Below are 23,001 nucleotides of genomic sequence, written 5' to 3'. Positions count from 1 at the left end.
TAGCGGATGTCGCTCACGGCATCCGCTCGTGTGAAACAGCCCTTAGTGTTATTAATCTTATAGTAGGAGAGGGAGCCATAATGTGAGATCATTTTAAGGGCAGTGTCTAGTGACTTAATGGCATCAGTTAACGTGAGGATGATATCATCCGCATAAAGTGTGATTTTATGGGATCTTCCCCCTATCTCCACTCCGGCTATTAAAGGTGAATTTCTTATAGTCTGTGCTAAGGGTTCCAGTGCTAGGACAAATAGTAGAGGTGACAAGGGGCATCCCTGCCTAGATCCATTAGTGATTTTAAAGGAATCGGATAGTACTCCATTGACCCATACTTTTGCGGATGGAAAAAAATAAAGGCAATGTATGGCTTGTAGTATTTGTCCAGAGAAGCCCATGTGACGGAGTGTCGAAAATGCGTAATCCCAGTGCAGGCGATCAAACGCTTTTTCCGCATCTAATGTAATCGCCAACATTGGGAGATTATGCACCTCAACGTAATTAAACAAGTCTACAATCCGCCTGGTGTTATCTAATGCTTGTCGGCCAGTCACAAATCCGGTTTGGTCAAGGTGGATCAGTGAAGGGAGGAGTGGAGCTAATCTATTAGCGATGGCCTTGGCAAAGATTTTTATGTCAGAATTAAGCAGTGAGATAGGCCGGAAGTTTTGGGGTATGTCAGGTGTCTTGCCCGGTTTTGGGATAGTGACTATTAGTGCTTTCAGCATGTCTGGGGGGAAGGATTGTCCCTCCTGTATGGTGTTGAACATTTCCAGTATGTATGGAGCAAGAATATGTTGGAAATGGTGAAAATACTCATTAGAGAGTCCGTCAGGACCTGGAGATTTGCCTATAGGGAGTGTTGTAATTACTTTTTTGATTTCAGTGATCGAAAATGGTGCATTCAGTGACTGTAATTGTGTCTGGGAAAGAGTAGGAAGGGATGCTTGTGAAAGGAATGCTTGTGTAGAGTGTCTGAAAGTATGTTTTAAATTAGTTGGCAATATCTCTGGGATCTATCAGTTTCGCCCTGGTTATAGGGTGTAACAGATGTGATATCTTAGACTTCGACTGTTGGGCTTTTAGTTGTTGTGCTAAAAGCCTGCCCGCTTTGTTACCTTGGGAGTAGAATTTAGTTTGGAGCCTTAGAAGGGATTTATGGTAGTTTTGGAGTAATAGGCTACTAAGCTTGTTTCGTGCAGTTCTAAGTTAATTGGAACCCTGAAGAGTTGGGGAGGGTTTTTTTATTGCCTCCAGGTTAGCAATGTGTTCTATGGTTTGTGCAATGTCTCGTTCTCTGAGTTTCTTTGCCGTGGAGTTCATCTTAATCAGAGATCCCCTTATGAACGCTTTGTGGGCCTGCCACAAGATGAATTTGTTTGAAACTGAACCACTGTTAAAATGGAAGAATTCATTAAAATGTGTGGAAAGTTCCAAAACATGCTTCGGGTTATTTTAGAGAAATGCGTTATTCCTCCAGATAGGGGCTCTAGGAGATTGAAACTGTTCCTCAAGGGTGATAGTGATCGGGGCGTGGTCTGACCATTTAATAAGGCCGATATCCGTGGAGAGTGTATGAAGTAGGGAGGAGTGGTCTACCATAAACATGTCTATCATCGAGTATGTCATATGTATAGGGGAGAAAAAGGTAAAATCCCTCTCCTGCCTATGTTGAGCTCTCCATATGTCTGTAAGGCCTTCAGAACATAAGAAGGAAGCAACTCCTGTGTCCAATCGCCTCGTAGGGGAAGTGGAGTCTATAGTGGGTTGTAAGACGGTATTGAAATCCCCGCAGAGGATTACCTTCCCCTGTTTGAGCTTATTCACATTGTGCATCAGTTTGTGTAAAAAAGCCAATTGGAGGGAGTTAGGGGCGTATAATTTAACTAGTGTGTATGTAATGTTATTCATGGAGCAAACCAGGATAATGTAACGACCTTTTGGGTCAATTTTGGTCTTGATGGGAGTATAGGCAACAGTGTTTTTGATCGCGATCAGGGTACCTCTCTTCTTCCTGTCACAATGCGAATGCAGGATGTTAGGAAACGGTGATGTACTCTATCGGCATCTGCTTGCAGTAAGTGGGTCTCCTGTATACACAAAATATCAACATTAGCCGTTAAAGCTTCTTTCCACATATAAGACTTTTTCTGAGGGCAATTAAGGCTTTTAACATTAAGGGGCATCATCTTGAGACCCATGATGTTAAAAGGAGATAGTTATCTTAGCCCCTGAGAAGGTGGAGAGAACACAGTAATAATATACAATATCAATATGTCAGAGATTGCAAGTACTTAAGGCTGTATAGTGGGTGAAAGAGGGAGGAAAGAGGGAGGGTGGGAGAAGCAACAAATAAGACAAGTACAACGGGGATAGCCATCTAACTCTCAGTAGGTAATGAACAAGACTGTGGGAACCGTCTGGATATAGGTAGGGCGAGAGTTCAGTGCTAGAGTGGGAATGAACCGAACAAGTGAGTGGTATCAGAGGGCCTGCACCGGATCGTCTGAAGTGCATTTAGGACGCCCAAGTAGGATATCACAGAAAGTCCTAGCGGGATAGGAATAATCAGAATGTCCCCCGTGCAGAAGTCCTGATTTATAGGTTGTCATCTGTAGGGGATAAATCCTCAACCCTCCTATGCTTGTGGAGCCATAGAGGTCATGGAGGCAGGGTCAGCTTCTGGCTTGCTTGAGGGCAACGGAATTTACCACAGCTGAAGTAGATGTTTCCCTTCTTCTACAGGGAGTGCAGAATTATTAGGCAAGTTGTATTTTTGAGGATTAATTTTATTATTGAACAACAGCCATGTTCTCAATGAACCCAAAAAACTCATTAATATCAAAGCTGAATATTTTTGGAAGTAGTTTTTAGTTTGTTTTTAGTTTTAGCTATTTTAGGGGGATATCTGTATGTGCAGGTGACTATTACTGTGCATAATTATTAGGCAACTTAACAAAAAACAAATATATACCCATTTCAATTATTTATTTTTACCAGTGAAACCAATATAACATCTCAACATTCACAAATATACATTTCTGACATTCAAAAACAAAACAAAAACAAATCAGTGACCAATATAGCCACCTTTCTTTGCAAGGACACTCAAAAGCCTGCCATTCATGGATTCTGTCAGTGTTTTGATCTGTTAACCATCAACATTGCGTGCAGCAGCAATCTCACATTTGATGATGGACCACAGGTTCTCAATGGGGTTCAGATCAGGTGAACAAGGAGGCCATGTCATTAGATTTTCTTCTTTTATACCCTTTCTTGCCAGCCACGCTGTGGAGTACTTGGACGCGTGTGATGGAGCATTGTCCTGCATGAAAATCATGTTTTTCTTGAAGGATGCAGACTTCTTCCTGTACCACTGCTTGAAGAAGGTGTCTTCCAGAAACTGGCAGTAGGACTGGGAGTTGAACTTGACTCCATCCTCAACCCGAAAAGGCCCCACAAGCTCATCTTTGATGATCTTTTGCTGATACCTATCCCATGCATGCTTAAACTCCTTCACTGTATTTGCAGCTACCACTTCTGCAGGAAGGCTATTCCATGCATCCACTACTCTCTCAGTATTACTTTACTGAGAGAGTAGTGGATGCATGGAATAGCCTTCCTGCAGAAGTGGTAGCTGCAAATACAGTGAAGGAGTTTAAGCATGCATGGGATAGGCATAAGGCTATCCTTCATATAAGATAGGGCCAGGGACTATTCATAGGATTCAGATATATTGGGCAGACTAGATGGGCCAAATGGTTCTTATCTGCCGACACATTCTATGTTTCTATGTTTCTATACCAGCCCAAACCAGTACTCCACCTCCACCTTGCTGGTGTCTGAGTCGGACTGGAGCTCTCTGCCCTTTACCAATCCAGCCACGGGCCCATCCATCTGGCCCATCAAGACTCACTCTCACTTCATCAGTCCATAAAACCTTAGAAAAATCAGTCTTGAGATATTTCTTGGCCCAGTCTTGACGTTTCAGCTTGTGTGTCTTGTTCAGTGGTGGTCGTCTTTCAGCCTTTCTTACCTTGGCCATGTCTCTGAGTATTGCACACCTTGTGCTTTTGGGCACTCCAGTGATGTTGCAGCTCTGAAATATGGCCAAACTGGTATCAAGTGGCATTTTGGCAGCTGCACGCTTGACTTTTCTCAGTTCATGGGCAGTTATTTTGCGCCTTGGTTTTTCCACACGCTTCTTGCGACCCTGTTGACTATTTTGAATGAAACGCTTGATTGTTCGATGATCACGCTTCAGAAGCTTTGCAATTTTAAGAGTGCTGCATCCCTCTGCAAGATATCTCACTATTTTTGCCTTTTCTGAGCCTGTCAAGTCCTTCTTTTGACCCATTTTGCCAAAGGAAAGGAAGTTGCCTAATAATTATGCACACCTGATATAGGGTGTTGATGTCATTAGACCACACCCCTTCTCATTACAGAGATGCACATCACCTAATATGCTTAATTGGTAGTAGGCTTTCGAGCCTATACAGCTTGGAGTAAGACAACATGCATAAAGAGGATGATGTGGTCAAAATACTCATTTGCCTAATAATTCTGCACTCCCTGTAGGGTCTTGATGGCATGTGTTTGCCCATTTTTCCGGACAAGAATCTTCAGGGGGTAACCCCATTTGTTTGGAAAATCGTTGTCCCGGAGGGCCGACATGATAGGCAGCAGTGCTCTGCGTCGACAAAGGGTGACCATAGACAGGTCTATGAAAAGTTTAATTTTCTGGTATGGAGCAGGTAATGAGGTCTTGTTTCCTGCCGCAGCCATGAGCGCTTCTTTAGTGTGAAAGAAGTGGATACGCGCTAAGGTGTCGCGTGGGATGTTAGGACCCAGGTGTGGAGGCTTAGGGAGTCTGTGGGCCCTGTCAATGATCATGTCTGGCGTCGGGATCTGTGGCAAGAGTGCTCTTATCAATCCTTTTAAATAGGTTTGCAGCTCTTGGGGGGCAACGTCTTCAGGAATACCCCTCAACTTTACATTATTTTGTCTGGAGCGATCTTCCAGGTCTGCAATTTTTAACTTGAGAGCTTCTAGCTCATCAGCTATGGTGTTATGGGCATCAATGATGGCATTTTGGGATGAAGCAAAGTCCCCCATTTTTGTCTCCACATGCTGAATCCTATCTTCTGCCGTCTGCAGCCTAGCAGAGAGAGGGTTAATTAACCCCGCAATATCTGTCTGCAGAGAAGACTTCAGGGCCAGCAGCATATTTTTAAGTGAGTCCTCAGTGACTGGTTTATCAGAAGTGGGGAGCAGTTGGAAGGGATCTGGGGTAACACAATTGTGTACAGTGTACTCACTCAGCTGCGGTTTGCTCCCGGAGTGTACCGCAGTCAGCTGTGGGTGAGGGAATCTAGGCAGCTGGTCCCGCTGAGCCGGAGGACGGGCGCCATTTTTGATCCCATGCTGAGCTTGTCCTGAAGCTCTGGCCTCCTCTGGTGTCGTTGGGAAGGACGGAGGCGAGTGATGCAGCAGATTAGTGCTGTCAGAGATGTCCGGTGGGGAGGGAGACCGAGCCGTATGCTCCGGAGACATGGCACTGATAGGTGATCCCAGCGCTGCTTTGTCTGTCTCATCGGCGCCATCTTTGAATCTTCCCCAGTCAAAATAGCTCTCCAAGTTACCGTCCTGCAGCTTCTGTAAATGCTTTTTTGTTTTCCCCATGATGACGGCGGGGGAGTTGTGCATCTGTGGGAGCAGTTAGGTTACTCTGCGGTGTGATTTAAGACGGGCAGGCAGGATTGCAGTCGCTGAGTTGCAGGAGCTCTTCACTCAGACGGCCATCTCGTTCAGCAGCCTAGCCACGCCCTTGCGGGCCGTTTTTAACAGATCCGTTTTTTGTTTCAGTAGTGTTTCCGGTTCCATTCCGTTTTTCTGTTCCATTTTTCCGTATGGCATATACAGTATACAGTAAATACATAGAAAAAATGGGGCTGGCCATAAAATTTACAATAGATGGTTCCGCAAAAACGGAACGGATATGGAAGACATACAGAGTACATTCCATATGTGCTCTGCTTTTTTTGCGGACCCATTGACTTAAATAGAGGCACGGAACGTGATTTGCGGGCAATAATAGGACATGTTCTATCTTTGAGCGGAAATGAAATACGAAAATGTAATGCATATGGAGTACACTCCGTTTTTTTTTTTGCGGAACCATTGAAATGAATGGTTCCGTATACGGAACGCAAAAATGGTTTGTGTGAACGAGCCCTAAGTCTAAGGCCCTATGTACCCGACCATATTTTAAGCCGTCATCCAGTCTACAATTTTTGCAGATCGGATGTAGACCCATTTGTTTCAATGGGGCCGCAAAAGATGTGGACAGCACACCGTATGCTGTCTGCATCCATATGTCGGTTCCGCTAGCCCGCAAAAAAGGTACAACATGTCCTGTTCTTGTCCGGTAAAGGATAGGACATTTCTACAGGGTAAGAAAAAAAAATGGCGGCGTTAACACGGCCAGGATCCAGGTTTTGTGAATCCGCAATTTGCAGATAGCAAAACTGATACGGTCGGGTGCAAGGTGCCTATGCCACATTTACTCACATAATCCAGGTCTTTATATAATAAGCAAGTATCACGATGATCTAAATTACTATAGGTGTCCACCATTGTACCCTGCTACTCATATGATCTAAAAATCTATGGAACCAAACATGTTTACTGCTATATCAGACGTGCGGAGAATCACATCAGATGTAGGAACGCGTCTACAGCTTTAAAGTCTATAGATCATTTCTTTGCTCGACATCTTATTAGATTCCTGTTTTCTCAGGATCTTGTGGGGGAAGGAGGACAGAGCGGGCCGGAGTTCATGCTTGTAACATGTTTTCTTTGATTTCTGTTGTTTTTGTACATTCGCCGTCCACTGTTTATCAGCATTGAGCGCTTTCTGAATATAACAATGGAGTCATTAGATGAAGCCAGGGGTGACGTTATCAGCCTGCATCTCGCAGTGGCACTATTAATACTGAGATCTATCCTGGGAGCTGAAACACAAATGAAGATGTTCTTCTGGTTGTGTGAGAGGATTTTGTCTCTTTGGTGAAACATTTCTACCTGCGCTGCTGGATGCACTGAACAAACAAGATTACTAAACCAATATGCCATATGACATATTGTGCACAATATTAAGCTTGTGTATGTAATTTACGGAGTCATTACTGATATTGATAACATCAAAGAAACAGCTTATCTTGTGGAGTGAGAAAAATCGTTTCCCGGCGTCGAAGAATCAACAGTCTGTCATGTATAACCATATGTGTGCACAGAATAATAAAGAGGCAAAATAATTTCACTAGAGAACAATAGTAAGATTAAAGGGTTATTCCAGGATTTTACTATTGATGGCCTATCCTTAGAATAGGCCATCAATATCTGATAGGTGGGGGTCCGATATCCCGTTCCCCTACCATCCGCTGTTCTGCACCACAGGTCAGCGCTGGAACTATATAGCTCCGCCTAGTGGACAGAGCAGGTGACCAGCTCTATCCACTGCACCCACATCAATCAGATATTGATGGACTAACCTAAGGATAAGCCATCAACTGTAATATCCTGGTATACTCTTTAAAGGCTAGCCATACACATTAGATGTATGTCGGCCAAACCTGGCAATTTCGCCCTGGATTGGAGACCATCTAAAGTGTATGGGGACTTCCCTAAATCTGCCATCAGGGGAGAAAATATCAGGACAGCCAGGTTTCTGGTAGAGGCTTTCTCTTCTCTACCATTTACAACACATGGTGAGGCTGGGAAGAGATAGATGTCATCTCATGTCGAATATTGAAGCCACCTTCAATCTGGTTACACTCCTGTCACAGGATCTCAGCTACTGAGTAGGTCGCACACTGCCTGTACAGGTGAAACTCGAAAACTTAGAATATGGTGCAAAGTTCATTTATTTCAGTAATGCAACTTAAAAGGTGAAACTTATATATGAGATAGACTCATTACAGGCAAAGCGAGATATTTCAAGCCTTTATTTGTTATAATTTGGATTATTACGGTTTACAGCTTATGAAGCCCCAAATTCACTATCTCAGGTACCTTTTGCTGAGGGGGTATGGATTAATTAGCTGACTAGAGGGTGACACTTTGAGCCTAGAATATTGAACCTTTTCACAATATTCTAATTTTAAGTTGCATTACTGAAATAAATGAAGTTTTGCACAATATTCTAATTTTTCGAGTTTCACCTGTATGTGATCACTGCCACTGTGTCTTTTAGGAGGCAGTGCAGGCAGTTGCTTGGTTGCTAGTTGACTTGATAGCCTCAATAATATTAGAGGTATACAGAAGCAGGAGGGCTCTCTCCAGTATACATCAACATAGGCAGCAAACTGAACAAGGTGGTTGCAGCTCTCAAGAAGTGGGCCCAAGAGCCACACGTGGCTCCTGAGACATTGGTTTGGGAGAACTATATTCCAGAATGCTGTAAGCAGTTAATATAATTGAGCAGGAGGAGTTCTGCAAAAACTGGGCCACATTTTCAATGCCCCCAATGTTGACAGCATACCTAACATATAATGTAAGTCAACAGGCAGCCAAAATGCTCATATAGAGAATATTGAATTCATCAGCTCCAAAGAGTCTTCATGTGCTCAGTGTATAAAGAGGTGGTTTTATCCATTAATTGCCATCACAGCTAACACTTATTTTGACTACGGTAATTGGTGTTCCTGTGCCAGTCACGTTTCCCATACTCCCATATAGATTTCCGTTCACATCAATACCCTTTGTCCTCAACTCTTCTAAAGCATATAGGATGCCAGTTAGTGGAAATACCTCAGTCAAGGGACAATCATACTTTGCTTCCCTCTTCATTTTGTTTCCAAAAGGGACACTATACAGGAAACTAATCCAAAGGGAAATATATCAAAATCACTGAACAAAGGCTTCTCTGACTCACTGATTAGTGAGGAGTAAGATGTGCTTTTAGAATCCATGGGATATCCCCTTAAAAAGAAACTGAAATATCTTGCAGTATTCTTTCATATTCTGCACAGGAACAGAAAACATCATGTTAATAACTGTCTCATCCTTCAATATGGTATGGTGTAGAGTTTTAAAGGGGTTGTGCAAGAATGGGTGGACTTGTAAAGGGAAGCTTACTTACCTTCTTCCTGGCGCTGGCTCACCACTACTTCTCTTTCATGCCTGGGCTGGTCCACTAGACTCCCTCGGTGAAAACATCCAGTGTGACATCGATGCAGCCAATCATTGGTCGTGGTGGAGACTGTATCCCTTTGTGTCTTGTGCAGATTTGTCATGACGTAAGGGGAGCTGGTCAGTGTGGTCACCACCATAGCCAGTAATTGGCTGTAGGCGATGTCAAACCGGATGCTTTCAGTAAGGGAGCCCAGCGGATCATCACTGACCTGGAGGAGAAGGAACGTGAAGCCAGCACTGGAAAGCAGGTAAGTAAGCTTAACTTTACAGGTATGGGGGGGGGAGGTACCAAAAATCCCAAACTGATAAGAATATGGCTTAGGACTTCCGCTTCCGGCACCAACATGGTGAGACACGACTAGCTACTGCTCCATGATGTGAAATTCCACAATTTAACTCTTCCCTACAAACGGAGAAATACCGGGACCATCGTTACCACCCGGTTGGTGGCCACCTATGGACCGTTTCCTATTGACCATGGGGAGCAGGAACAAATCAAAATGCCAAGGCAAACAGGTGAAACCCGCAGCGCGGGAAACAGAAATGGCGGAGGAAGACTTAATACTTCCAACTTTGCAAACTTCTAGTGCTCAAGCAGAGCTCACATGCACGGAAGCAGACATTATCGGCAAGGAACTGCGAATAGATTACAAAAAGCTGGCAATTGAAGTAGCCAACAGAATATTACCAGACCTTCAGGAGTCCCTGGCTAATACATTGGGGTCGACGCTGCAAACCACCGCCGCTGAACATGGAGTCAGACTCGATGGAATCGAGCACAGAGTCCAGATACTGGAAGGCTCCTGCCACAAAATGAAAATGCACCTAGAGTCAGTGCTGCGGGATAATAGGCTATTGAAAGATAAGGTAGATGACCTTGAGAATCGATCCCGCAGGAACAACCTGCGGATCATTGGCATCCCAGAATCGATTCCCGCCCAAGATCTTCTATGCATATGTGAGTGTGATATACCAGTGGTGCTGGGGCTACCAAACCGTTGTAAAGTAGAAAGGGCGCATAGAGTAGGCCCTGATCTACAAGCCAGAAAAAATCATAACTTGAAGCCCCCAAGCGCACTGGCTAGGCGCCCCAGGCCAGTAATAGTGAAGTACCTGGACTTTACAGATAAAACAGCTATTCTGCGCTCTTACAAACAAAACCGATCGGTGTTGGAGATCAAAGGCCAAAGATTCCTGATTTTCGGAGACTACTCAGCAGAAGTGCAAAGACGAAGGCGAGAATTCTCCATCATTTTCGGAGGCACATCAGATTTGCTCTCCTATAACCAGCGCTGTTGAAAGTTTTCCACGCGGATGGAATCACAACAACCTACACTTCCATCAAAGAAGTGTGAGACAGCTCGAGACGAGGATCTCCTCTGCCACGGAAAGAACACTCACCCGCTAGAGGCTACGCAGACAAGCCAAAAAACCAAGAAGACACATCATGTTGGTCCGCTGCGGAGTCCAGAGATAAGAATACCTGCCAGACCACCGGATACCCCCCAGAACCAACATGAGAACTCTTAGGGAACCCAGTACCCACCGTACAAGCAGCCATTAATACCCAAACAGCATGCTGTATCCTTTGGTTATAATGCATTTATGGTGATGTGGGGGTGGGCTACAGGGGATGATCTTTTGAAGTGAAGGGGGTCGTCAGACTAGTTCTTTGACCTGTAGCAAAAGATAAACTGGAGTTTAGCCTTGGGTTATGATGTTAATGTTGGACCGCCATGTTGGAAAAAAATTGAGTCTCTATCAGCCGAACAAGATGGCGGCCCTCACCCTTCATTGTTGCCCCATCGGGCTGTTTACTGATATCTTTGGTTTTACTTCATTTTTTTTCTACCTTTATCTATTTGTGCAACATATTCTGTTAATGTTAGTATTTTCTGGGGAAGGGGAGAGATGGGTGGGTGTAAACCAGATGCTGTGGCTGATATATATTGTGACAAGTGAGGGCAAATCTTATAGTGCGCTAAGGGAAGATACATGTCACGGAAGGTGTACAGAAAACTAGAAGACACAAAATGAAGATCCGACTGACTGGATCCAAAACTAAGGAACCAAAGGGTAAGCCCTGCAACAGACCTGGCTCTATCCCTAACTGCTCAGCCTATGCAAAAATCTCTATGGTAGAAAATTGCATATCCTCGTTCCTCGACTGTATGACACCTGAACACCCTATAATAGTGAGGGGACACGACCACCGGCTCCCTACACTTGATACAGAGGGAGTCAGGGTCACCTGGGATCCAGCAAACAGGAAAACACAAATGAATGAACAAAACATATCTGTAGAAGACTCAGTAGTAGCATCCAGCATGCACACACTCCAGGAAGTTGTATAAACCGCAAAGTGATGCAGTATGGGAAGGGATTTAAAGGGATGCAATCAGTGCAACTACATGACAGCTGAGAGAGGCTAACGAGATGAGAAAAGGAAAGCAAAACAAAAGGAACCTCAAGCAGAAGGTTCTGAAGAACGTCTCACAGAGCTTCTCAGATGTCTGGTGGTGACAATACAGTGGATATAAAAAGCCTGTTAAAATGTCAGGCTTCTGTGCTGTAAAAATGAGACAAAGATAAATCATTTCAGAACTTTTTCCACCTTTAATGTGACCTATAAACTGTACCACTCAATTGAAAAACAAACTGAAATTTTTTAGGTAGAGGGAAGGAAAAATATAAAAATAAAATAATGTTGCATAAGTGTGCACACCCTTAAACTAATACTTTGTTGAAGCACCTTTTGATTTTATTACAGCACTCAGTCTTTTTGGGTATGAGTCAGTATGGCACATTTTGACTTGGCAAGATTTGCCCACTCTTCGAGGGCATCTCCTGCACACAGCCTTCTTCAGATCACCCCACAGATTTTCAATCTGATTCAGGTCTGGGCTCTGGCTGGGCCATTCCAAAACTTTAATCTTCTTCTGGTGAAGCTATTCCTTTGTTGATTTGGATGTATGCTTTGGGTCGTTTTCATGCTGAAAGATGAAGTTCCTCTTCAAGTTTAGCTTTCTAGCAGAAGCCTGAAGGTTTTGTGCCAATATTGACTGGTATTTGGAACTGTTCATAATTCCCTCTAGCTTAGCTAAGGTCCCAGTTCCAGCTGAAGAAAAACAGCCCCAAAGCATGATGCTGCCACCACCATGCTTCACTGTGGGTATGGTGTTCTTTTGGTGATGTGCAGTGTTGTTTTTGGGCCAAACATATCTTTTGGAAGTATGGCCAAAGTAAGGCAACTGCCTCTTGAGCCCCGCTGGCCACTGGAGGGCCTTTCATGGGTCCATACTTTATTATCTAAGTAGCAGTACATGTAGGGCATACATAGGGGATGTCCCTGCACTTACTATTTTTTATGGGTGTCACTCTGTTGCGCTGTGGCCCCCATTACATACTCCCGCGCTGTATGCTTATTAACAGCATCGGAACACCAGGGAGGAGACATCAGCTTTTCTCTGTGGGCATTCCTTCTGAGGAAAAAAAACCTGTTTTGCATACAGAGCGGGAGAATGTAACAGGGGCCACAGGGGCGCCAGAAATAATAGTAAGTGCATGGACATCCCCATGTATGCCCTACATGTCCTGCTACGTAGTTAATAAAGTATGGACCCATGAATGCGGCAGCGGCACTTATGTTCTCCCTCTTGCCCAGGGTCCAATCAGTATTGACATGTGTATATGACATCTACAGAGACTGTAGGCCACCCTGCACCACTCTGGCAATCCTACCCCTGGGTACCAACATTAGCATCTACAAAGGGAGTCTTGAGGTTCCGCTGCTTAACCGCAGCTGGCGTCACGTTTACTTGCTCTATAAGAGGGACATATTTCGTAGAAATCTCCTAAGGGGCAAGGGATACCCCAGACACGGCACTGTGGATGCTTTGCACATATACTGTGCAGTTATGCTCTTCGGATGGGGAGGGGAGGATACTGTGGGTCTGCCTACACTCTCTGTCAGACGACATTAGCATTTATAATGTACAGGTATATGGGCCAAACAATGCTAACTCTTCTTTTAATGCTGAACTAGGACACAGACTTCTAAATTACACCTACAAAAAACAAATAATAGCAGGCGACATAAACGCGGTGTACAGCCACTCTGAAGATTGGCGCCATTCACAGAGTAAATTGATCATCCCGAGAGGTAGGGACTCCTCACTTCCTCGCTTTTGCCAGGCACATTCACTATGTGATATATGGAGAGCCATACACCCTGAGGGAAGGGAATATACCCACTACTCTAATGCCCATGATGTCCAGATTAGACTATTTTCTCCTATCAGCCAACCTACAAACTAGAACCAAGACAGTATCAATAGAAGACCTAGTAATCTCAGATGACCAAATTATTATAGGAAACTAGAAAGGCGGTTATACGTGGCAAGATTATAGCTTATGTCTCAAACCTCAGAAAACAAATGGCAGCGGCTCTAAAGCAATGCTGCCACACTCTTAGAGATGCATATACTAACTATCAAATTTCCCCAAACTCCCAGAACAAAGAATCATGGGTTAAGGCGAAAGCAGCATATGAACAATGGATTCATAAAAAAAAAAAGAAGCTATCTTCCAGACACAATTTAAAGCCCAATTATTTAAATATGGGAACAAAGCAGGGAAACTTCTGGCGCGCCTGGCAAGGGGACCGTTCCATACATCCCTAATCTTGGCTTTAAAAGATGAAAAGGGATGTACGCACTCCAAAATAAATGAAGTGCTTAAAAATGTTTTACTCTACCCTTTATACAGGACAAATGGGTCACTCAGATGAGGCGAAGGAGTGGCTCATACACACACAAATTACTTGTGTAGATTTGGCCGCATTGAATACCCCAATCATGTTAGGGGAGGTATCAGGGATTATTGGGAATTTAGCATCCAATAAGGCCCTAGGCCTGGGCGGCTTTACGGGAAAATTCTGTAAAGCACTGAGAGACACTATTGCACCCCTGCTGACCTTCATGTACAATGAATATATGTTGGGTCGACAGATGTCAGAACTAGTTTGCACCGCATATATAAAAGTGCTACCAAAACCAGGCAAAGACACTCTGATGGCAGCCTCTTATAGACCAATATCCCCAAAAAATGTAGACATAAAGATTATGTCCAAAATACTAGCGAGTCGGTTAGCTAGGCTGATGCCTGAACTTTTTTCCCCAGCACAAGCGGGTTTTATGCAAAAATGAGCTGCGGTAACAAACAGGAAAGTACTGGCGGTGCTGGATGATATTAAGATGCAGCCTCGGGTAGGCCAGTCCCCGGCCATTATAGCCATTGATGCAGAGAAAGCATTTGATAAAGTGGCTTGGGACTTGCTGAACTAAGTGCTGGATTCGGTAGGACTGGTGGAGCTATTTCGGCTTTATAACAGCTCTATATGATTCCCCCATGGCGCAAGTGTGCACTCTAGGTTATCTATCCCCCAGATTCAGATTGCAAAAGGGCACATGCCAGGGCTGCCCTCTATCCACCATGCTCTTTAACCTGGCCATTGAACCGCTATCTAGAGCCATAGCTACAAACATGGAAATCAGGGGCATTAGAGTGGGCAAGTTAAACATGCGCTATTCGCAGATGACCTGTTAGCATTTTTGGCACATCCGCAAACATTCTTGACAAAGTTGTTCAATCTTCTTACCCTCTTTGGCTCTATCAAATACCTGGGAATACACATAGGAAAAATGCCATAATCTAAATTATCCTGATCTCAACAAACGCCTGACCTGGAGAGATGGGGGCATCTTCTCCTGTCCCTGAAGGGCAGACGCCATTTAATAAAAATTATCTGGTTCCCAAAACTACAGTTACAGACAATACCACTACTTATAAAACAAGCATCTAAAAAAAAAAATGTATTACTTAAAGACACATTGGCAGCTTGGAAAGCTGCCAGAAAACTGTATATTTTACCCTTCCTCACTTCTAAACACCTCTCCCCATGAAGACACCCGGAATTCCTGGCAGCATTCTGAAGTGGCAGATAAATGGCATTAAATCAGTGAGAGATTTATGGGACATGCAAAAATCACAATACTACTCCTTTGCAGACTTATGCGCTCTGTATAAACTGGACAAAAAAACATCATGCCCTAAATTCACACTCCCCAGTGCTGACCTATACCACTGCATTTGGGAATGTACATCAGCAGGGGCATAGCTAAAAGATCATGGGCCCTGGTGCAAGAGTTCAGCTTGGGCCCCCGTCCCTCAGTGCTTGTTGGCAAGGGGCAGGGGAGCACATAGCCTTCCTGCTGCCTGAGGCAAACATTGAAAGGGCACCCCCTCATGCCAAATTCTTAACCTAACCCCTTCCCTCTAGCCAGAGGTGTAAATTGACCAGTATGCACGTTCTATAATGCCAGTGTCTTATGTAGCACAAGGGTCTTTGGGCCCCCTCAGTCTCCTGGGCCCGATAGCGACTGCTACCTCTGCACCCCCTATAGCTACGCCCCTGTACATCAGTAGCAGACTTATGGGGACGTGTAATACAGGAATTGAATTATAAGCTCCAGATGAAGCTGGATCAAACACCTGAGGAACTCCTATGTTATATAACCGCCCCTCAGACACCATTGGTGGTGCATGTTGCCCAACTAGCCACTAAACGATGTATTCTCCAACACTGGCTATTGCCAACGGTACCGAATATACAGGAGATTATAGAACATACCAAATCCTGCCTTTTGGAAGATAGGTGGACAGCAGATAGAGGCAGGGATAAATCATCCAAAACATGTCACACAAAATGGATGGCATTTTTCCAAGAATTTTATTCCTTAGTGGTGGCAAGTTAGTTAATCTAAAGAGGAGCTGCATGTAATACTGCCATAAACCAATCCGTTCATCATAGTCTCATAGTCTTCACCATTAACTATACTACTATTCGCTAACAACCTCTTGAATAGTGACAGAAATATCCCTCGTAAGTGGAAGAATCTCAAATTAATGATGGTGTCGGCTACAGCATCTGGTGGGAGGGGGTTCAGGGTTGGGGGTATGGGTTATCTGTATCTGGAATGTTGTATTAAAACATTTGTCATGTAACTCATTCGATATCTTGAATGTACCATACGTTTATTTAAAAATGTTATAATATATATATATATATATATATACATATATATATATAAAAGAATATGGCTTAAATACCGTAAGTGTTTAAGAGGTTGAAAAATGAGAGTTAAGAGCTACACATAAGCCGTCAGACAACAGGAATGTAAGAAAACAGACTATGCAGCTTGCAGACTGATTTTTAACCCCTGTATCTCAGAAACTGTTGAACATTTTTAATACGGGCCAATTGAAAAAATATTTTTAGCCCAGAATGAGTAAAATGCAATTATAAAAGATGTACATAGAGCTTAAGCATTCCATGTGGAATAAAAAGTATCATAATTTACATATATGCTGAAGTAATGCTAAATATTGAGCAGTTCCCGTTGGAAGCTAGAGAAGCATGTGACTTCTTCCTGAGCTAAAATGTATATTTTGTGAAACTATATCTGTCTCTTGTGTGCTGTACAAGCATCTAATTTCTTCCCACTTTAGTTGAATTTCCTATTGGCAAGATTGATATCTTGCTTAACAGCACTTCCCCCCTTTGAATGAAAGACTGATGAAAGACTGATGCAAGGCTCATGTATAAAATGAATAGAAAATAGTGTAGTTTGTGTTGTTGAAAAAAGAAAACCATTGTCCCTATGGACAAGTGGAGGTGAAGATTTCCTTAATCTTGTACAAATGAGATGATTTGTTTGGCGATAATTCTCTATTTTACTAAAATTTTTACTAGTTGTTATTTTGCCACTTAATTTGCTGTGCAATTTATGAGGTAATCATTCATGGTGAGACCAACCAACATCCATGGTAAGTAGACATGTTCTAAACTGTGAAGGCAAATAATGCATAATGATCAGAAAAGTTCCAACATGTTGGAAGGTGTTGAGAACTTTTGATCATCATATGCTCATAAAGGGGTGCAGCCAGGGGTGCATCTGCTGCCTGAGGCGAAAACTGAAATGAGGACCATAACCCCCCCCCCCCCCCCCCCCCCGTACCAAATTCTTAACCCTAACCCCTTCCCTCCAGCCTTACAGTTAAAGGCATATTTGGAAAACATTACATATAGTGCTACAAAACATACTGGTTAATATAGCGTTACTGTTGAATATGTAGAGATGAACGCTTCCACAATGGCAGCATTCATTGCCTAAGGCCTTTCCACTGCCCCCACTTGTCCCTACCTGGTGCTGCCTGAGGCGATCGCCTCACCTGGCCTCATTGGCGGTGCGCCTCTGTGTGCAGCCCTGGTTGTTTTCATCCCCTCGGCCACTAGATGGAATAAAATTGTGCAGAACTTCCTCCTCCAGAGGAACTGTATTGTTGGCAGACAAAGGGATAGGCAACTGGCCCAAGGGTTCCTAAAATAGCGTGAAGGGGAAAAAAAAACAGGCCTTTCTATATTGGAGGGCAAAATCGGATCTGTCATCAAAATGAGGCCAGTTTTTGCTTTGAAGCTCCTTCCCTCCTATGTACAACACTGATCCCATAATATTCAGCCTGTTATATAGATTCATAGCTAGTACGCCAAAATAAATGTATGGATCTTCTTATAAGTTTAGTCAACGTCAAACTTACATTGCTTGCAGTTTGAGATACCGTATGCTGAGTGTTGTGTTCTCTGTTTAATACAGAATACCTATTGTCATTTATATTTCAATAATAATCAACATATGAAAAAACGTTTCTTTGTAGACAAAGCCTCTTCTATTATTTCATCTGGTTCTCATCGTTTTTTTCTGTTTTGTCAAGGACATGGCTGCTGTGCTTTTCCGAGACCTTGTACACAAAGCATAACCATTTAGCACAAAAACACAAAGTAAAGTTTGTTCAAAATTAGGAAATTGAATTTGTATCTGTTATTGTTACTTTTCATGTAATTTAGCTTTTTTTTAATCACATGACTATAGTGTCTGCAGGTGAGCCTGTAAATGTGCGACTTATCATGCAATAAAATGCTTCCTGTTGCTGTTGACAGCTCACATCCAAGCCGCCCGTGCCCTGATGATAACTGGATCTTTCCTGGGGCTTCCTGCTGTCTTCCTGCTTCTCTCTGCCATGCCCTGCATCCGAATGGGTCACGACCCTGGGACTGAGAAATACAAACGCTTTACGCTGGGTGGAGTGCTGATCGTCATTTTGGGTAAGACATAAAGGATATGCTCAGTAGGGAATATGTTATCACTTTTTTCCATTGATCACTACAGCAATGGGCACCACATCTGATTACAGTACTTGTGGGTAAAAAAATCGGTAAAATAGATGATTATATTTTAGAATTGGAACATATATGGTATATTGGTAATTTTACATTCTGATTATTATTATTTTATTTCTTTATGCTTTAGAGTTTCTTTCTCAGTCTGATTTGTAGATTCTGGTTAATAATACTTAGATTATTTGGCTTCTGTAATGTATAACAAACATTAGTATTAATAATCAGTGCTTCTGTTTATTGGACCTTTTATGCATTGTGAGACCTTGCATTTCCCAGTATACTGTATATAATATTATATAATAAACATGCAGTTCTCTGCTTTTCATGATAGAAAAGCTATCTGTCAGCAGATCTGTATCCATGAAACTGGTTGACCTGTTACATGTGCACTTGGCAGCTGAAGACATCTGTGTTGGTCCCATGTTCATATGTGCCCGCATTGCTGAGAAAAATGATGTTTTAATGAGCCTCTAGGAGCAATGGGGGTGCTACTGTTACACCTAGAGGCTCAGCTCTCTCTGCCACAGCTGTGCCCTCTGTACTTTGATTCAAAGGGCCAGGTAGTATGATGTTTACACTGCCTGTTCCTGTCAGTCAAAATGCAGAGGGCGCGGCAGTTGGAGAGAGAACAGAACCTCTAGGTGTAATGGCAACGCCCCCGTTGCTCCTAGAGGCTCATTTGCATATATGAAAAATTAATTTTTCTAAAAAATGCAGACACATATGACCAACACAGATGCCTTCAAGTGCACATGCAACAGGTCAACCATTTTTCTAGGTACAAATCTGCTGACAGATGCCCTTTAAAAACTGGCGCAGAATATTTATTGTCCATGCCAACAATTGATCTATATTTAACATGCAGGAAATGCAAATAGAATATCAGCATTATTCTACAAGGGGCACGAAAGACAAGGCCAGCTCTAGGATAAGAGAGAGAACAATACACATTCTAATCCATACACCATGCCTTACAATATACAGTATAACACCTACACTGTGTAGAGTTTATACTATACATTTAATGGCATGGTATATGGATAATACTGTACACTGTACAGCATCGTGTATGAATTATACTGTATATTGTACAGCATGGTGCAGGGATTATACTGTATTGTACGGCATGGTGTATGGATTATTTTGTACAGCAAATGTATGGAGGCTACACTATGCCGTACAATATACAGTATAGTTCATACACTATGTTGTACAATATACAGTATACCCTCTGCACTATGTCATACAGTATAGTTCATACTCCATGCTATACAATATACATCATAATCCATGTGAAAAAAAGAGGAGAAATCCAGCTTCCCATACAAAACTATTTCTTTATTTCTTCAGCTGTAAAAACATATTCAAGACACATATTTGGTGTCTTTAGTATGTTTTTAACGCTGAAGAAATAAAGAAATAGTTTTATATAGGAAGCTGGATTTCTCCTCTTTTTTTTCACATTGATACGGCCAGGTCCGGGCCCTGATCCGTGCATCCCATCAAGCGAACACAGGTGAGCGCTGCAGTTTCCTACCTTTGCATACATCATAATCCAGACACCATGCCATACAATATACAGTATAATCTCTACACAGTGTAGGTGTTAAACTGTATATTGCACAACATGGTGCATGGATTCTAAAGTATACTGTACAGCATAGTATGGTGTATGAACTAAACTGTATATTGTACAACATGGTGCATGGATTCTAAAGTATACTGTACAGCATAGTATGGTGTATGAACTAAACTGTATATTGTACAACATGGTGCATGGATTCTAAAGTATATTGTACAGCAAATGGATGGAGGCTACACTATGCCGGACAATATAACCGGACAATATAACCCCTGTGCCATGCTGTACAATATACAAAACATGTATACCGGCCGTGTGCGTTTCCGCAATTTGCGTACCGCACATGGCCGCAACCATAATAGAAAAATGCCTATTTGGACAAGAATAGGACAAGCTCTATCTTTTCCACGGAGCCATGGAATGGAACCATGGATGCAGACAGCACATGGTGTGCTGTCCACATCTTTTGAGGCGCCATTGAAATGAATGGCTGATGAAAGGTTGGTGGAGGCCCCTGGGCGATATAATGTTTGTGAACCGCAAGTTCGCGGCGGGCCCCTATCACTTTAATGGCAGGCGAACCTGAAAAACCTTCAGCTCATATTTGTAGCCAGCAAATACTTACTAGAAGTGCACAAATAGTCCCACAACATGGACAGTGATATACCAGAGGGGGATCATTGGCAAAAATTCCCACAAAAAATATGTATTTTAATCAGGGGCCATTTTTATGCGTCTTAAAGGGAAACTCTCAAAAATGTGCCCTGCTGAAGCCTAGAAATGTTTTATTTCCTATCGGTTTGATGTATACAAATGTGCAGCACTCCACATTTTTGTATGCTGCAGAGTCCATTAAAAAATACGTTAACGTGAAAAAAAAATTCTACCATGGAACTGTATGGTGAACGGATGCCACTGTACGGCATCACATCAGTCTGAGGCATCTGTTAACGCATACATTTTTGGTATGCATTAAATGGATGGCAAAAATAGGATGTGAACCCAGCCCTAGTATCAGAATTAGCACCAGTACAGAGCGGAGCAGCGCGGTGAAGAGGGGAGGCCGCCATGTACTGACAGAGCGCTACCTGGTCCTAGAGGTCCGGGATGAGGACTGTGTTTTCCAAGAATAATTTTCTACTGGGAAATACAGGGCACAGTATAATACACTAGAATCTATATAATATAAAGATATAAGTCCTACCCCTGAATAATAATACAATTAGGTGGTCAGTTATTATCTAGAAATACGTCTATGTCAGGCGTGTTGCACTTTTAGTGATGTAAGTTGACAAAAATGGCTTTTTTATACACAGTTTTTATTTTTTATTTTTTATGGTGCCTATTGGATGGGGTGGATCATGTAATATATTTATAGAGCCGTTCGTTACGGACGCAGCGATACCTAATATGTGTGTTTTTTCTTTTTTTTTCAATTTTTTATTAGAAAATCAGGGGAATGGGGCTTTTTTTTTTTTTTTTTTTACTTGAAACTTTATTTTTTTATTCCAAACACTTTTTTTTTTAACTTTTTTTAAAACTTTATTTCTATCCCACTCTGATCCCCTCTGCAATGCATTACAATACATCTGTATTGTAATGCATTGCCTGTTAGTGTATGACACTGAGTCATACACTAACTGGTTGCCTAGGAGACCCAGCCTGAGGCTGGATCTCCTCGGCTCCCGTAGAAGGCAATTCCCGATGCCGTGCAGGGCATTGGGCAGCCTCTGCACGGCATCGGGCTGCCTTGTCACGCATCGGGTCCCCGCCACAGCAGCGCGGGGACTCGATGCGATCACTCACCTGCCGCAAACAACTTCTATGTCGCGGTCCGCGCGGACCGCGGCATAGAAAGGGTTAATCCGCCGGCATCGCTGTAAACAGCGATGCCGGCGGATACAGCAGGGGCCCGGCTACCAGGGACTGCCGGACCCCTGCAGTGATCGGGTGCGCACCGCTCCGGTGCCGCCCGATCATCCTGCCGTACATGTAAGGCGGAATGCATTCTGGCAATGCATCCCCCGCCGTACATGTACGGCGTTCTGCGCTAAGGGGTTAAGGGTATTTCTGACACAGATTGTGGCGCAAAGGTCCTTAGCACCGCAATCTGTATATTGTTCCTGCTCATGCCAGGTCTAAAAAAGGATGGCGTGGGCATGGAAGGGGATACAGTTATGGTCATCTAGATATTGGATACCACCGCCATACATTGACCGGATAACACCTCTGCACAGTGACCGGATAACACCGCTATACCGTGACCGGATAAAAGAGTATAAGAAGGCACAGTACAGGGAATGACTAGGGGCAATGCACAGGGGGTGGTAAGAGGGCACAATGCAGAGTATAAGGGGGCACAGTACGAGGTGAGGCCCACAGTACTGGGTGGGGGGCACAGTCACATGACCCTGTGACATTAGAAGGTCCTTATGGTGAATGCGGTATCGCAGCAGAACCGCACACATCTGCTGCACTATACAATTGCACTATAATATACTTTCTATGTTAGAAAGTATATTATAAGTATATTACTCCCCTCAGTATGTCATACCTATCGATAGCACACCTATACCAGTCCCTAAAAGGACTTTTGTGCCCCTATTAGCCAGCGTTTTGTGTCTCTAGTCTGTCCCTGCTCCACACAGCAACCTCTCCCTACACTGACAAAAAACTTATCAGGTTTATTCATAAGGTAGGGGGTATGTCCATGTGCTGAAGCGTCTCAATTGGCTGTCCTGTACCACCTGATGGATGTGTCATGGGTCAAAAATTTTCACAATGTAAAAGAATATGGCGGGCGCAAATATCACCATATGTTCGCCCGTTCGGCGAACAGCGAATGACCAAAGTTTGCAGCGAAACGACCACCGGGCGAACCGCAAGGCCATCTCTAGTGGAGGGTCCTTCTCCATAAGTTTATTTTTTG

At 43.3% G+C, this 23,001-nt stretch overlaps 1 protein-coding gene across 2 annotated transcripts in view; it reads left to right on the top strand.

The window, feature by feature from the left end:
• CLDN11 (claudin 11) overlaps positions 1 to 23,001 on the top strand; it is a 52,353-nt gene that overhangs the window by 10,762 nt on the left and 18,590 nt on the right. For both annotated transcript variants that reach the window (XM_044292131.1, XM_044292130.1), the window contains exon 2: positions 18,251 to 18,415. In XM_044292131.1, the coding sequence (XP_044148066.1) occupies positions 18,277 to 18,415 (139 nt within the window). In that variant the 5' untranslated portion in view covers positions 18,251 to 18,276. The remainder of the gene's footprint in view (positions 1 to 18,250; positions 18,416 to 23,001) is intronic.

The sequence above is a fragment of the Bufo gargarizans genome, chromosome 4, assembly GCF_014858855.1.
Source record: "Bufo gargarizans isolate SCDJY-AF-19 chromosome 4, ASM1485885v1, whole genome shotgun sequence".
NCBI lineage: Eukaryota > Metazoa > Chordata > Amphibia > Anura > Bufonidae > Bufo > Bufo gargarizans.
The sequence above is the reverse complement of the archived record's forward strand: the minus strand, read 5'-3'. Positions and strand labels throughout refer to the sequence as shown.